Below are 15029 nucleotides of genomic sequence, written 5' to 3' on the forward strand. Positions count from 1 at the left end.
TTAACACGTCCTTTGTAACAGAAGAAGTTAACTATACGTATAACAGAGGAAGACAACATCAACGTCGCTATGAAATCAAGTTAACTTGACGGGTACGAATAATGCAGGTGAGAAGATAAAACGTGATCTCAGTTTTGGAATTATCTAAACCAATTTAATCTAGATCATGAGGATGAACAACTAGTTCAATGTATAGACAAACATAATTGTCATTTAAGATGTCGCTTGTCTGACGTAGTATTTATCAAACTGGAATGAATGTTTGTAACTTTTATCAATATCCTGATAGTTCCGTATATTTAACTAGCAAACATGTTATTGAAGTATACCATTACGCTTGGTGTAATACATTTGTAAATAAATGCTGTTTCGTAGTGCTAATGTGTGTTGATACTAAATTGACTATGAAGAACCGCACTTTTTCACAAATATTATGCTTAAGACATATTTGAAAGAATGTCGTGAGATTGTTTTTCAAAACCAGTATTTCATAGCATAGCAAAGTTTACCAGCAACCAAATTCTTCGTACGAAAAGTAAAACATGTGAAGAATAGTATAAACATGACCCCGTTTAAACATTTTGAAGCATGTTTAAACAGGATTAGCTTCAGCTCAATTTTTTTATATTACAAACCAAATATTGATGTAGAACGTTCTGAAATTGTTTATTGAAAATTATAAGTGAACTAAGCAATGTGAATACTATATGTTAGCCACCATAATAACTTCTTGAAATATCAATGAACAAGTCACTTAGGCCTTTTTCGTTGAACAATTAAATATTAATTTTTAACTGCAATGCAAGGTTGTTTGAAACACAGTGAATCAAAACACTATGAACTTTCTCAAACGTTCGTCAATATATCTCAAACATTTAAAAGGTAAATAATAGAACACAAGCAGGTATACAAATGCAATTTTATTTATAAACAAGAGATGTGTTTGTCAGAAACCAATGCCCGTGTTTGTGTATTTCAATGTTTATGAGGTCCCTCCGCGCCAGAGGCTGCATTAGGTGAGGACCCGGAGTGTGTCCCAGCACTCCTTCCTAATCAGATGTTAGACTCCCGAAAGTTGGGACGAATTTTGAATGATAGCTGCAATTTCTAGCTATTTATTGTTTACTGAAATATTTTTAATTTTGAGGTTGTCTTGTGCTGTGTGGGGAAACCGGATTACCCGGAGGAAACACCACCTGTCCGGTATGGTGACCACCAACCCAATTCACATGCGCCGGGAACGGGGATCAAACCCGGGTCGCCTTGGTGAGAAGCGATTGCGCCGCTTTTAAATAAAATTTCAATATATCATTAGGCAGGTTTAGAAATTATCTCCCTTTTAAAGCCTATTACTTCCCTTGAATTGTATATTTTTACTTTTGACCTTGAAGGTTGATCTTGACCTTAACCTTTCACCACTCACAATGTGCAGCTTCATGAGATACACATGCATGCCAAATATCAGGTTGCGATCTTCATTATTGCAAAAGTTTTCGGACGGACGCACAGACTGACAGACTGATAGACGAACTGACGGACAGTTCAACTGCTAAATGTCACCCTACCGGGGGCATTAACACAACACCAGACATAAAACTTGTGTACAAGATGTTTGTTGAAGATGGATTATATCATAAGCATGTTCTTTTTCATAACTTCACTTTTCAAGTTGCCGTTGTCGTCGTAGGGGTAGCGTAGTCGGATTTCCAGTCTGCAAAATCAATTTCATAATATAAATTTTATTTTCTGTGATATGTATACGTCTTTTAGTAAGCATTTGTTTAAAAGTATCCACATTTAAAATTGCTTAACAATGGGTTCATTTTGTAAATACAAAATGTTCGCATCGCGAAAATGTCTCAAAATGATTGAGGATAGATTCTCATCTTAGGTATTATAAGTAAAAACTCGCCTTGCGTTCTCACATATTCCAGAAGCCCTCAATAACTCTACAATTAAACTGAATCGTGTTCTCCTCTGTTATCGTAAGTGTTCATTTAAAATATCACGAACATACATCGTGTTCTCACCTATTTCCTAACGTGCGCGAGTAGCTGCTTGATGCTCATCTTTGCAGCTGCGGACTCAACGGCTGTAACGGCCTTGTCCTCCTCATCTTCTAGCACTTCATTCACATGCTCACGTTTTGCAAGACGACTCCAAGGCTCTAAACAAATAAATAACTTAAAACACACCACGTCCTACATGTCCTTAACATTCAGAGAATTTAACTAAAACGGGTATGTTTCGTCGGAGAAATTACGTCACAAGACATACGTCATTAACAGCGCAATCTGATGCAGGAAAAATAAAAGTACGGAAAGCCAGTTTTGAGAAAAGTTTAAGTGGAAAAGCAAAATAGTATTATATGTGATACAATCGATAACAAACGGCAGACATGGGCCGGACGTCTGAAAAAAGGTATTCATTGAAATAGTGAAAATTGTATTTTATATAGTTGTGCATGTCGGCTGTTTATTGCTTTTTGTGATTTGACGTTGTTGCTTGCCGGGGTAATAGCTATCCGATGTGTCAGAGGTGAATTTTGAATTCTTAAATGAACAGATTGGCATAGTTTCAGTGCAGAACCTTAAAAACATTTCACTCGCTCGATGCTTTTTATCTGAAAGTACATTGCAATCATATATGTCATTACAATACAGCATTACATAAAGCGTGTACTAAAGCATATACATTTCCGTTATTTGTTAACATGACACTTATCGAACTCACTCTGGTAGCCCTTTAGCCTCACAGCGTCTATCTCCACCCAGTTGTTTGCAGCGGTGCAGTCGATAAACAGCATAATGGTGTTCGAGAAACAACGAATTGTAGACTGAAAATAGAACCACGTTCAAGTATGTTTACCGGTGGGGAAGGAATTTTCTGTTAATTTACTTCAAAGCGTTTTTTGAAATCACTGCAACAATTATTTTGAGAAAATCAGATGCACTACACGAATATTTGTATGAGTTGACTTAAATTCATAAAATAGTGCGGTACTACTTCTTTCACTTCAGAGCTGCGTGTTCTTACTACATCCGCCACGTCCACAAAGGACGCGGCGATGGCTTGCGAAAACGTGTTGCGACCCGACAGATAAGTAGAACGGTAATGCTGAAAGGTTTCACAGCGTGCGGAACGCACTGACGTTATCGATGACATAGAAAGAGCGAAGTGAGATAGATATTCTTGCGCATGGCGACTGAATTCATCGCTATTACTGTATAGTCGCCTTATGCGTACAGATAACCCTAACATTACACTTAATATTTTCCACAAATAATTCAATGTAAAAGCAACACATTTAAGCGAAAAAAATGCAACTATTTGTACATTGGGATCCCAATAACCATATCTTTACTTAAAGGGCATTCTAAGCTGAATCGATCGATTAAAAAAAAGACATGTCATGTACACAAAGAATACAAACGAAGAAAGAACTTGACACAATTCAAATTAAACTGTCTGGGCAACTTCTTGTTTCCGGCCGTTTTGTATTGGAGAGTAACTTTTTCAGTGCAATGTCGTACTTTAGTCTCTTACTTTATACTTGTTCAGTGATTACGAAGTGCAGACCCATCAATATATTTAAAGGATAAAACAAGAACAAAAGTCTAAGTGTTAAACATGCCTTCCTGTTAAATATGATGATTTGTTTCAAGAGTACAGACTTGATGACTCGATTATGTAGTATAACGAAACCAGCGTCCGTTACACGCGAATGCCTTACACGTGGCGTAATCACAAGGACGTCACGTACTATTGAGGCCTATTTATGTCAATGCCACGCTTTAAACGTTCGTACTGTTCTTTTGTTAGTTGTGATATACGTTTATGCGTTCCTTCCGATACTTCAAATATAGGTATTGAAGTCTCCAAATTTTCTACACGACCTTTACGAAATATAACAGAAAATGAAACTCATGTTCCAATACCAGAAGAGAAATAGTGGAAGCTAGTATTTTATTTAATGCAAGTTATCAATGACCCGTATGTAAGATACAAGACAATAACAACAGTACGACATAGCACATTAGCATGGTTATGTCTAGGGTCAAGGTGGTGCGGTGGTCGAGTGGTAACACTCTGGTCTACCATTCCAGAGGTCCCCGGTTCAAATCCCGGCCGGGGCACTGGGAATTTCAGAAATGCTTCAAGTGTTTCCCACCCAACTAGAGATGTACTGGTATGAAACCCAGGTAATTCTCGCGTGTATCGGTGCTATACACTGAGCACGTAAAAGAACCAAGGTATCTATTCGCAAAGAGCTAGGGTATCGCACCCGGATTCCTTGTATCCCAATACTGTCTCTTCTGCTTGCTGTCTCTTCAGCAAAACCAAAAAAAGGACCCCATTGGAAATAAGTGCTTGCACTTTCATGGGTTATCCTTGACCGCAAGGTCAAAATAAATACACATACACAATGGCTTTCGAATTGTCCATGCAAATAATTGCGGGTTTAAACCGGTTAAGAAGTTTGAAATTACTAAACCTAACTTATCTGTTCGTTCTTTTACCGTAAACGATGGACTAAATATCCTCGCAGACTTAACAACGGATACTTGGGGCGTCGACCATAGCCTTATCCACCTCCAATTATCGGTCATTGTTCCGTTGGGAAACGCTTCTACTTGGGCATCGAAGCACCCAATTCCCTTGACACCGCCAGCATTGAAAGTCTCGTAGACGTCGACTTTTGTTACGTAGACGGGAGTGGCGAACTTCAACTGACAACCAAAATTTCACGATGGTACGTGTATTACGACTTAAAGCACTGGATAATGCATTACTTTAAAATTTAAAGGAGGACACAATACTAGTTTCAAATAGTAAGTTTTGTCTTAACGGAGAAATACAATGCAGTACAATGAAGCACGCACTTCCAAGCTATTACGGTTTAATTATATGACGTTAACACTTTGGTTTAAAAAGTGATTTATAAATCTAACTATTGGAGGACAATACAATCGCTCAATAACAGTCTAATTTCCCTACCACTAAGAACTGCTTTGCGTCGATGACACCTGGGGCCCATGCCCTTTTGTCATCCGCGTATCCAGGGTACACGTCTGGAACACCCAGTGTTTGCTCCGCACTCCACCTGAAAAACGAATTACACCTTATGAGCCGCGTTCTTGGAAAAAAATACGCGCGAACTTGTCCTCCAAGATTAGCTTGTGCATTCCTCACGTACTTAGCAGGGAGGAAACTTTCCGCAAAGACCTCATTTCGTGTACAAAAGAGACTTCATTAAAACGCAAATTCCATAACAGCAGACAGTGTCGTACTCTATTACCCATTGCGGACTTCACAGGCTCATCCGAGAAGACCATTGACGCACATATATTAAGCCCCTTTTCACAGAGTGAGGCCCATATAACAAAAAAGTTCCGGGGAGGGGTGATTATAAAAACGGACGAAGGGTTCCGCTCTGCCGAGGATGTTATTCGTAAATAATAAAACGCAAAGTCGGACATGGCACCTAACCATTTTGCAGCGAATATTGTGCTTAAATATTGTTTCAGCATAAATGGCATGAATCAACAAGTAACAAATACAACAATATGATATTTCAAATAACATGCACTTAAATATTCATAATTGTGTCAACTGCTATATTCAAGACGGTTAATATCATTTATAAATAATATATGAAAGAACATATTCTTATTGTATGTGTTTACAATATGTTCAGATATAGAGCACACTTGGTTCCAATGATAGTTTCATTTAAATGCCCTGTCGCCATAGAAGCCAAACAAATAACTTCTACGTCTTGCACACAATTTCTCGAGTGAATGAATATTAAAACTGCCGATACTTACTTGTCGCTCCCATACTGCGACGAATACACAATCACATCATTGACCCACTGCACTGCCTCTGTAATAATGGTAAAAGTGCTACATAAAAAAATGCAGCAAAGTAATAGTGTTAAATATACAATTTCTAAAAAAAAAACACATACGATGGCGTTCTTTTTTTATGTCAAATAGATTTTAGTTAACGATGTGTATTTATGTCGTGTAAGTCTTTTTAAACACTTAATTGTGTTTAAATATTTTGTTTCCAAAACTTCAAGCGCAAACGAAAACATTGTGACGTAACGTCAAAATCCGCGCTAGCAAGCCGCAATCTTTTCGCGCAACTAAGAAACCCAGTTACGCGTTATTGATTCAATATGCAAAACAATATAATCAATCAAACTTACTCCCTGTTGTGCAGTGTAGTGGTGTTTAAATAGACAAGAACTAATATCATGAAAGTGTAATCGCGTACTAAACTTTGTCCGACAAGTTGAATAAAGGTTTACACGGCAAGGCTTGCCGTGAGCAACTCACCATTAGCATCATACAAGTGAGTAACAAATCAACAAAATAATCGAGAAAAAATATATTTATTCAACGATGTACATAATTGGGTTAATTGAAATATCGATCACAACTGAAACCGATTTGTAGAATAAGTTGATGACACTTTTTAAGCTTTAAAAATAATTATAAAAACAATCTTAATTTAGTATAAACGACACGCTTACCTCCATGACAACGTTTATTAAATTTTTCAAATAAAAAAGTGAAAACAATATTCACTTCCATTTACTATTCTTCCATTCTTTTATCGAAACTTACTTTAAATCACACTATTGTATTGTAATCCTATAGAAGTTTACAATTATGTATGCTAAGCACAATATCCGAAATACGTTTAGCATTCGTTCGATGCTCTAAACAAATAAATAACTTAAAAAACACCACGTCCTACATGTCCTTAACATCCAGACAATTTAACTAAAACGGGTATATTTCGTCGGAAAAATTACGTCACAAGACATACGTCATAAATTGCGCAATCCGATGCATGAAAAATAAAAGCACGGAAAGTGTTAAGTGGAGGTACAAAATAGTATTATATGTGATATAATCGCTAACAAACGGCAGTGCTGGGCCGGACGTCTGAAAATAGCATTAACTGAAATAGTGGCAAATATATTTGATATAATTGTGCATGTCGGCTGTGAATTGCTTTTTGTGTTTTATTACGTTGTTGCTTGCCGGGGTAATAGCTATCCGATGTGTCAGAGGTGAATTTTGAATTCTTCAATGAACCGATTGGCATAGTTTCAGTACAGAACATAAAAAAACATTTCACTAGCACGATGCTTTTTGTCTGAAAGTACTTAGCAATCATATATGCCATTAAAATACAGCATTACATAAAGCGTGTACTAAAGCAGATACAGTTCAGTTATTTGTTAACATATCAATTCTCGAACTCACCTTTGGAGCCGTGCAGCCTTACAGCCTCTATCTGCACCCAGTCGTTTGCCACGGTGCAGTCGATATCCAGCCGAATATGGTTCGAGAAACAAGGACGTGTAGACTGAAGATAGAACAACGTTCAATTATGTTTATTGGTGGAGAACGAATTGTCTGTTAAATCACTTCAAAGCGTTTTAAAAAATCACCTCAACAATTATTTTGAGAAAATCAGATAAACTACACGAATATTTGTATGAGTCGACTTGTATTCATAAAATAGTGCGGTGATACTTCTTTCACGTCAAAGCTGCGTGTTCTTACTACATCATCTGCCACGTCCACAAAGGACGCGGCAATGACTTGCGAAAACGTGTTGCGACCTGACAGATATGTAGAACGGTAATGCTGCAAGGTTTAACAGCGTGCGGAACGCACTGACGTAATCGATGACATAGAAAGAGTCCAGTGAAATAGATATTATTGCGCACGACGACTAAATTAATCGCTCTTACTGTATAGTCGTTTTATGCCTACAGCTAACATTACACGTAATATTTGCCACATATAATTCAATGTAAAAGCAACACATTAAAGCGCAAAAAATGCAACAATTTGTACATAGAGATCCCAATAACCATGTCTTTACTTAAAGGGCATTCTAAGCTGAATCGATTGATTAAAGAAAAATTGAAAGACATGTCATGTACACAAAGTACATAAACGTAGAAAAACTTGACCCAAATCGAATTTCACTGTTTTTACACCTTCTTTTTTTCCGGTCGTTTTTTAGTGGAGAGTAACTTTTTCAGTGCAATGTCGTACTTTAGTTTCTTACTTTATAATATTTCAGGGAATTAGAAGTGCAGACCCATCAATATCTCTAAAGGATAAAACAAGAACAACAGTCTAAGTGCGAATGTTCTCACAAGGACGTCACGTACTATTGAGGCCTATTCATGTCAATACCACGCTTTAAACGTTCGTGCTGTTCTTGTGTTAGTTCTGATCAACGTTTATGCGTTCCTTCCGATACTTCAATTTTAAGTAAAGAAGTCTCCAAATTTTCCACACGACCATTACGAAATAAAACAAAACAATGAAACTCATGTTCCAATACTAGACGAGAAATTAGTGGAAGCTAGTATTTTATTTAATGCAAATAATCAATTACCCATTATGAACGATATCAAAAAATACATACAGTACGACAGAGCACATTAGCATGGTTATGTCTAGGGTCAAGGGCCTTCGAATTGTCCATGCAAATAATTGTGGGTTTAAACCGGTTAAGAAGTTTGAGCTTACTAAACCTAACTTTTCTGTTCTTGCTTTTACCGTAAACGATGGACTAAATATCCTCGCAGACTCAAAAGCGTATACTTGGTCCGTCGACCATAGCGTTATCCACTCTTCTGAGACATCGAAGCACTTGATGGCCTTGACACCGCCAGCATTGAAATTCTCGTAGACGTCGACTTTTGTTACGTAAACGGGAGTGGCGAACTGGTACTGAACACCAAAATTTCACGATGGTACGTGTATTACGTGTTTCAAAGCACTGAGTAATGCATATCTTTAAAATTTAAAGATAACACAGTATTAGTATCATAAAGTTAGTTCAGTATTAACGTAAAAACACAATGATGAAAAACCGGTGCTTGTAAAGCAATGATTTATTTAAAAAGCACGCACTTCCAAGCTATTAAGGTATTAGTCAATGACGTTAAATCTTTGGTTTAAAAAATGATTTATAAATCTTACTATAGGAGAACAATGCAAACGGTCAATAACATTGTAATTTCCCAACCTCTAAGAACTGGTTTTCGTCGATGACACCTGGGGCCCATGCCGTCACGGACTTCCCGTTTATAAGGTACATAGCTGGAGCACCTAGTATTGCCTGTGCATTATACTTGTAACTGAAAATACTGATAATAGAAACCAATGAAGGGTTCCGCTCTATCGAGGATGATCAGCAATTCATTTTAAATGTACATTTTAGTCCTGCAAACTAGTTTGTTTCGTATTTCGTAAAACTTACAACGGAAAGTCGAAGATGGCACCTCAAAATTATGCAGCGAATATCGTGCTTAAATATTGTTTCAGCATAAATGGCATGAATCAACAAATCACAAACACAACGATTTGATATTTCAAATAGCATGCACTTAAATATTCATAATTGCGTGAACTGCTATATTCGAGACGAGTAATATTATTTAGAAATAATATATTTACGAACATATTCTTATTGTTTGTGTTTTTAATATGTTCAGATGCAGGGCACAATTGGTTCCAATGATAGTTTCATTTAAATGCCATGTCGCCATAGAAGCCATACAAATAACTTTTACGGCTTGCACACAATTGCTCAAGTTTATGAATATTCAAACTGCCGATACTTACTTTTATCATACCACCGCATTGATATCTGCTTGATATAACGTTGCCTGATATATTTTTTTTATATCATGGTTAACAGGAAGTTCGGTTATCAGTCATGTGTGGAGGACGGTCATATTACTCGGAGTCATATATAAAGTACTCATTTTTATTAAAATTGAATCAGATTCAACAAGACAAACAATTTGATACCAAGATGTAATATCCTTTAAACACAAAATGCAACACAAACAGCAAATAACGTTTTTTTTACAAATATTAAGCGCGCGTGTTCATGACGTCATTACTAACACGTCAAATAACAAAAGTCATAATATTTCCCGCTAAAACTGCAGCTTTTTAGCGATTTATTTTATTATTTCTGTAAAATAGGGGACGTAGAGGTATGCTAAACAGAAAAACAGGTTACTGCCTGATCTTTTTTATTATATCAGGCTCGGCACGAATAAAATAACGGCTCGGCAAGCCTCGCCGTTATATTATTCTAAGCCTTGCCTGATATATTACAAAAAGATCAGGCAGTTACCTGTTATTCTCTATGTCGCTCCCATACTGCGACGAATACCCAATCACTCTAGAGACCCACTGCTCTTCCTCTGTAATAAAAGTAAAACTGCTACATAAAATAATGCAGCAAAGCAATTGTGTTAAATATACAATTTCTAATAAAAAAAAACATACGATGGCGTTCTTTGCATATGTATGGTAGATTTAAGTTAAGTATGTTTATTTCTGTCGTGTTAAGTCTTTTTAAACACTTTGTGTTAAAAAAAAAATCTGCGAAACTTCACGCGCGAACGAAAACATTGTGACGTCACGTCAAAATCCGCGCTAGCTAGCCGCAGTGTATGGTTGTTCTAATAGACATGACATAATATCATGAAAGTGTAATCGCGTACTTAAAGTTGTCCGACAAGTTGAATAAAGGTTTACACGGCGAGGCTTGCGGTGAGCAACTTATCATTAGCATCATAAAAGTGAGTAACAAATCAACAAACTAATCAAGAATAATTATTATTAAACGAAGTACATAATTGGGTTAATTAAAATATCGATCACAACTGAAACCGATTTGTTGAATAAGTTGATGACACGTTTTCAGCTTTAACAACAATTCTAAAAACAATTTTAATTTAGTATAAACGACACGCTTACCTCAATTACAACTTTAATTAATTTTTTAAAACAAAAAAGTGAAAACAATATTCACTTCCCTTTTCTATTCTTCTATCCCTTTATCAAAACTTTATTTTAATCATACTATTTTATTGTAATCCTATCGAAGTTTACAATTATGTATGATAAACACACAATCCGAAACTCGTTTTACATTCGTTTGATGCTCTAAACGAATAAATAACTTAAACGTCCTACATGTCCTTAACATCCAGAGAATTTAACTAAATCGGGTATGTTTCATCGGAGAAATTACGTAGAAGAAATTCGTCATAAATTGAGCAAGCAGATGCATGAATAATAAAAGTACGGAAAGCCGGTTTTGAGAAATGCTCAGTGGAGGAGCAAAATAGTATTAAATGTGATATAATCGATAACAAACGACAGAACTGGTCGTCTAAAAATAGCATTATTTGAAATAGTGACAAATATTTTTTAAATAATCGTGCATGTCGGCTATGTATTGCTTTTTGTAATGATTACGTTGTTGCTTGCCGGGGTAATATCTGTCCGATGTGTCAGATGTGAATTTTGAATTTTTAAATGAACCGATTGGCATAGTATCAGTGCAGAACATAAAAAACAATTCACTCGCACGATGCTTTTTATCTGAAAGTAAATAGCAATCATATATGTAATTAAAATACAGCATTTCATCAAGCGCGCACTAAAGCAGAAGCATTTTAGTTATTTGTTAACATGACAATTCTCGAACTCACCCTGGGTGCCGTACAGCCTCACAGCGTCTATCTCCACCCAGTTGTTTGCAACGGTGCAGTCGATATCCAGCTTAATGCGGTTCGAGAAACAAGAAATTGTAGACTGAAAATAGAATCACGTTCAATTATGTTTACCGGTGGAAAAGGAATTTGCTGTTAATTTATTTCAAAGCGTTTTAAGAAAGCACTTCAACAATTATTTTGGGAACATCCGATATACTTCACGAATATTTGTATGAGTCGACTTGAATTCATAAAAAAGTGCGGTGATACTTCTTTCACGTCAGAGCTGCGTGTTCTTACTACATCCGCCACGTCCACAAAGGACGCGGCGATGACTTACGAAAACGTATTGCGACCCGACAGATATGTAGAACGGTAATGTTGAAAGGTTTCACAGCGTGCGGAACGCACTGACGTAATCGATGCCATAGAAAGAGCGAAGTGAGATAGATATTCTTTCGAATGGCGACTGAATTCGTCGCTCTTACTGTATAGTTTCCTTATGCGTACAGGAACCATTACACTTAATATTTGCCCCATTTAATTCAATGTAAAAGCAACACATTTAAGCGAAAAAACATGCAACAATTTGTACATAGAGATCCCAATAACCATATCTTTATTTAAAGGGCATTCTAAGCTGAATCGATCGATTAAATAAAAAAAGACATAAACATATCATGTACACAAAAAACCCAAAAGAAAAAAAAATGACACAAATCACATTCAACTGTTTGTGCAGCTTTTCTATGGCCGTTTTGTATTGGAGAGTAATTTTTTCAGTCGTACTTTAGTCTCTTACTTTATAATATTTCGGGGATGAATAAGTTAAGACCCATCAATATCTCTAAAAGATATAACCAGGAACAACAGTCTAAGTGTAAAACATGCCTTCAAGTTTAATATGATGATTTGTTTAGAAAATATAACCTTGATGACTCGATTATGTAGTATAATGAAACCAGCGTCCGTTACACGCGAATGTCTTCCACGTGGCGTCCTCACAAGGACGTCACGTACTTTTCAGGCCTATTCATGTCAATACCACGCTTTAAAAGTTCGTACTGTTCTTGTGTTAGTTGCAATATACATGAATGCGTCCCCTCCGATATTTCAAATATCAGTAATGAAGTCTCCAAATTTTCTACACGACCATTAAGAAGTATAACAGAAAAATGAAACTCATGTTCCACTACTAAAAGAGGAATTAGTGGAAGCTAGTATTTGATTTAATGCAAATTATCAATTACCCGTATGTAATATACAAGAAAATACAAACAGTACAGAGGAGCACATTAGCATGGTTATGTCTAGGGTCAAGGGCCTTCGAATTGTCCATGAAAATAATTGCGAGTTTAAACCGGTTAAGAAGTTTGAACTTACGAAACCTAAATTATATGTTAGTTTTTTTTACCGTAAACGATGGACTGAATATCCTCGGATACTCAAAAAAGGATACATAGTCCGTCATCCATAGCGTTATCCACTCTTCTGAGACATCGAAGCATCTAATGGCCTTGACACCGCCAGCATTGAAAGTCTCGTAGACGTCGAGTTTTGTCACGTAGACGGAAGTGGTGAACGTGAACTAAACACCAACATTTCACGATGGTACGTGTATTACGAGTTTCAAAGCACAGAATAATGCATTTCTTGAAAATTAAAAGAAAAACACAGCAATAGTTTCAAATAGTAAGTTCAGTATTAACGGAGAAATACAGTGCTGAACAACCGGTGCTTTTAAAGCGATGATTTATTAAAAAAGCACGCACTTCCAAGCTATTACAGTATTGTTCTATGCCGTTAACATTTTGGTTTAAAACGTGATTTATAAATCTAACTATAGAAGGACAATACAATCTATCAATAACAGTGTAATTTCCCAACCTCCAAGAACTGGTTTGCGTCTTTGACATCTGGGGCCCATGCCCTTTTGTCATCTGCGTATCTAGGGTACACATCTGGAGCACCCAGTATTTGCTGCGCGCTCCACCTGAAAAATGAATTACACTAGATGAGCCGCGTTCTTGGCAAAAACTACGCGTGAAATTGTCGTCCAAGACTAGCCTGTGGATTCCTTACTTGCTAATAAGGGACGACACTTTCCGCAAAGACCTCATTTCGTTTAGAAAGGAGACTTCAGTTAAAACGCAAAATCATTTAAAGCGGACAGTGTCGTACCCTATTACCCATTGCGGACTTCAAACGCTAATCCGAGAAGACCATTGGCACACATGTATTTAACCCCTTTTCCCAGAGCGAGGCTCATATAAGAAAAATGTTTCGGGGAGGGGTGATTATGCAGATGAAAGTTCTGCTCTATCATAGATGATCAGCAATTCATTTTAATGTACCTTTTACGTCCTGTAAGCTAGCCTTTTTTTCTTTTTCGTTAATGTTACAACGCAAAGTCGGACATGGCACCTCAAACTTTTGCAGCGAATATTGTGCTTAAATATTGTTTCAGCATAGATGGCATACAGCAACAAATCACAAACACAACGGTATGATATTTCATATAGCATGCACTTTAATATTCAAAATTGCGTAAACTGCTATATTCGAGACAGGTAATTTTATTTAGAAATAATATATTAAAGAACAACTCCTTATTGTATGTGTTTACAATATGTTCAGATGTAGGGCACAATTGGTTCCAATGATAGTTGCATTTAAAAGCCCTTTCGCCATAGAAGCCATACAAATAACTGCTACGGCTTGCACACACTTGCTCGAGTTTATGAATATTAAAACTGCCGATACTTACTTGTCGCTCCCATACTGCGAAGAATACCCAATCACCCTAGAGACCCACTGCTCATCCACTGTAATAATAGTAAAACTGCTACATACAATAATGCAGCAAAGCAATAGTGTAAAATATACAATTTATAAAGAAAAACACATACGATGGCGTTCTTTGCCTATGTCTGGTAGATGTTAGTTAAGGCTGTTTATTTCTGGCGTGTTAAGTCTTTTTTAACACTTTTGTGTGTTTAAATAATTTTTCTGCGAAACTTCACGCGCGAACAAAAACATTGTGACGTCACGTCAAAAACCGCGCTAGCTAGCCGCCGTCTTTTTGCGCAACAAAGAAGCTCAGTTACGCGTTATTGATTCAATATGCAAATCAATATAATAAATACAAATATGTCCCTGTTTTGCAGTGTATAGTTGTTCAAATATACATGACATAATATCACGAAGGTGCAATCGCGTACTTAAATTCGTCCTACAAGTTAAATAAAGGTTTACACGGCAAGGCTTGCCGTGAGCAACTTATCATAGGCATCATTAAAGTGAGTAACAAATCAACAATATAATCGAGAATAATTATAATTGAACGAAGCACACAATAGGGTTAATTAAAATATCGATTGCAACTGAAACCGTTTTGAAGAATAAGTTGATGACAATATTTCAGCTTTAATAAGAGGTATACAAAATTTAAATTCAGTAGTAA

General features: G+C 36.5%; 1 protein-coding gene and 1 long non-coding RNA gene across 5 annotated transcripts; both read right to left on the reverse strand.

Moving 5' to 3' along the window:
• Nucleotides 1-650: 650 nt before the first annotated feature.
• LOC127874680 (uncharacterized) lies at nt 651-12057 on the reverse strand. 4 transcript variants are annotated; one of them, XM_052419174.1, is made up of 11 exons: nt 11564-12057; nt 10195-10264; nt 9073-9193; nt 8601-8774; nt 7284-7386; nt 5829-5886; nt 4999-5104; nt 4521-4730; nt 2734-2836; nt 2031-2167; nt 651-1711 (listed from the first exon to the last, which is right to left on the reverse strand). In XM_052419174.1, exons 3-10 carry the CDS (start codon nt 9142-9144, stop codon nt 2031-2033), a joined length of 963 nt encoding a protein of 320 aa, XP_052275134.1. In that variant the 5' UTR covers nt 9145-9193; nt 10195-10264; nt 11564-12057; the 3' UTR covers nt 651-1711. The 4 variants fall into 4 exon arrangements, with proteins under 4 accessions (XP_052275134.1, XP_052275132.1, XP_052275133.1 ...); XM_052419172.1 differs by having other exon boundaries at nt 10824-12057; XM_052419173.1 differs by having other exon boundaries at nt 10195-12057.
• Nucleotides 12058-12327: 270 nt separating this feature from the next.
• Nucleotides 12328-14584, reverse strand: LOC127874684 (uncharacterized). Its single transcript, XR_008047048.1, has 3 exons — nt 14476-14584; nt 13454-13559; nt 12328-13154 (listed from the first exon to the last, which is right to left on the reverse strand). It is a non-coding gene; the product is annotated as an uncharacterized LOC127874684 (long non-coding RNA).
• Between the last annotated feature and the right edge of the window lie 445 nt (nt 14585-15029).

This window comes from Dreissena polymorpha, chromosome 3 (genome assembly GCF_020536995.1).
Source record: "Dreissena polymorpha isolate Duluth1 chromosome 3, UMN_Dpol_1.0, whole genome shotgun sequence".
Lineage (NCBI taxonomy): Eukaryota > Metazoa > Mollusca > Bivalvia > Myida > Dreissenidae > Dreissena > Dreissena polymorpha.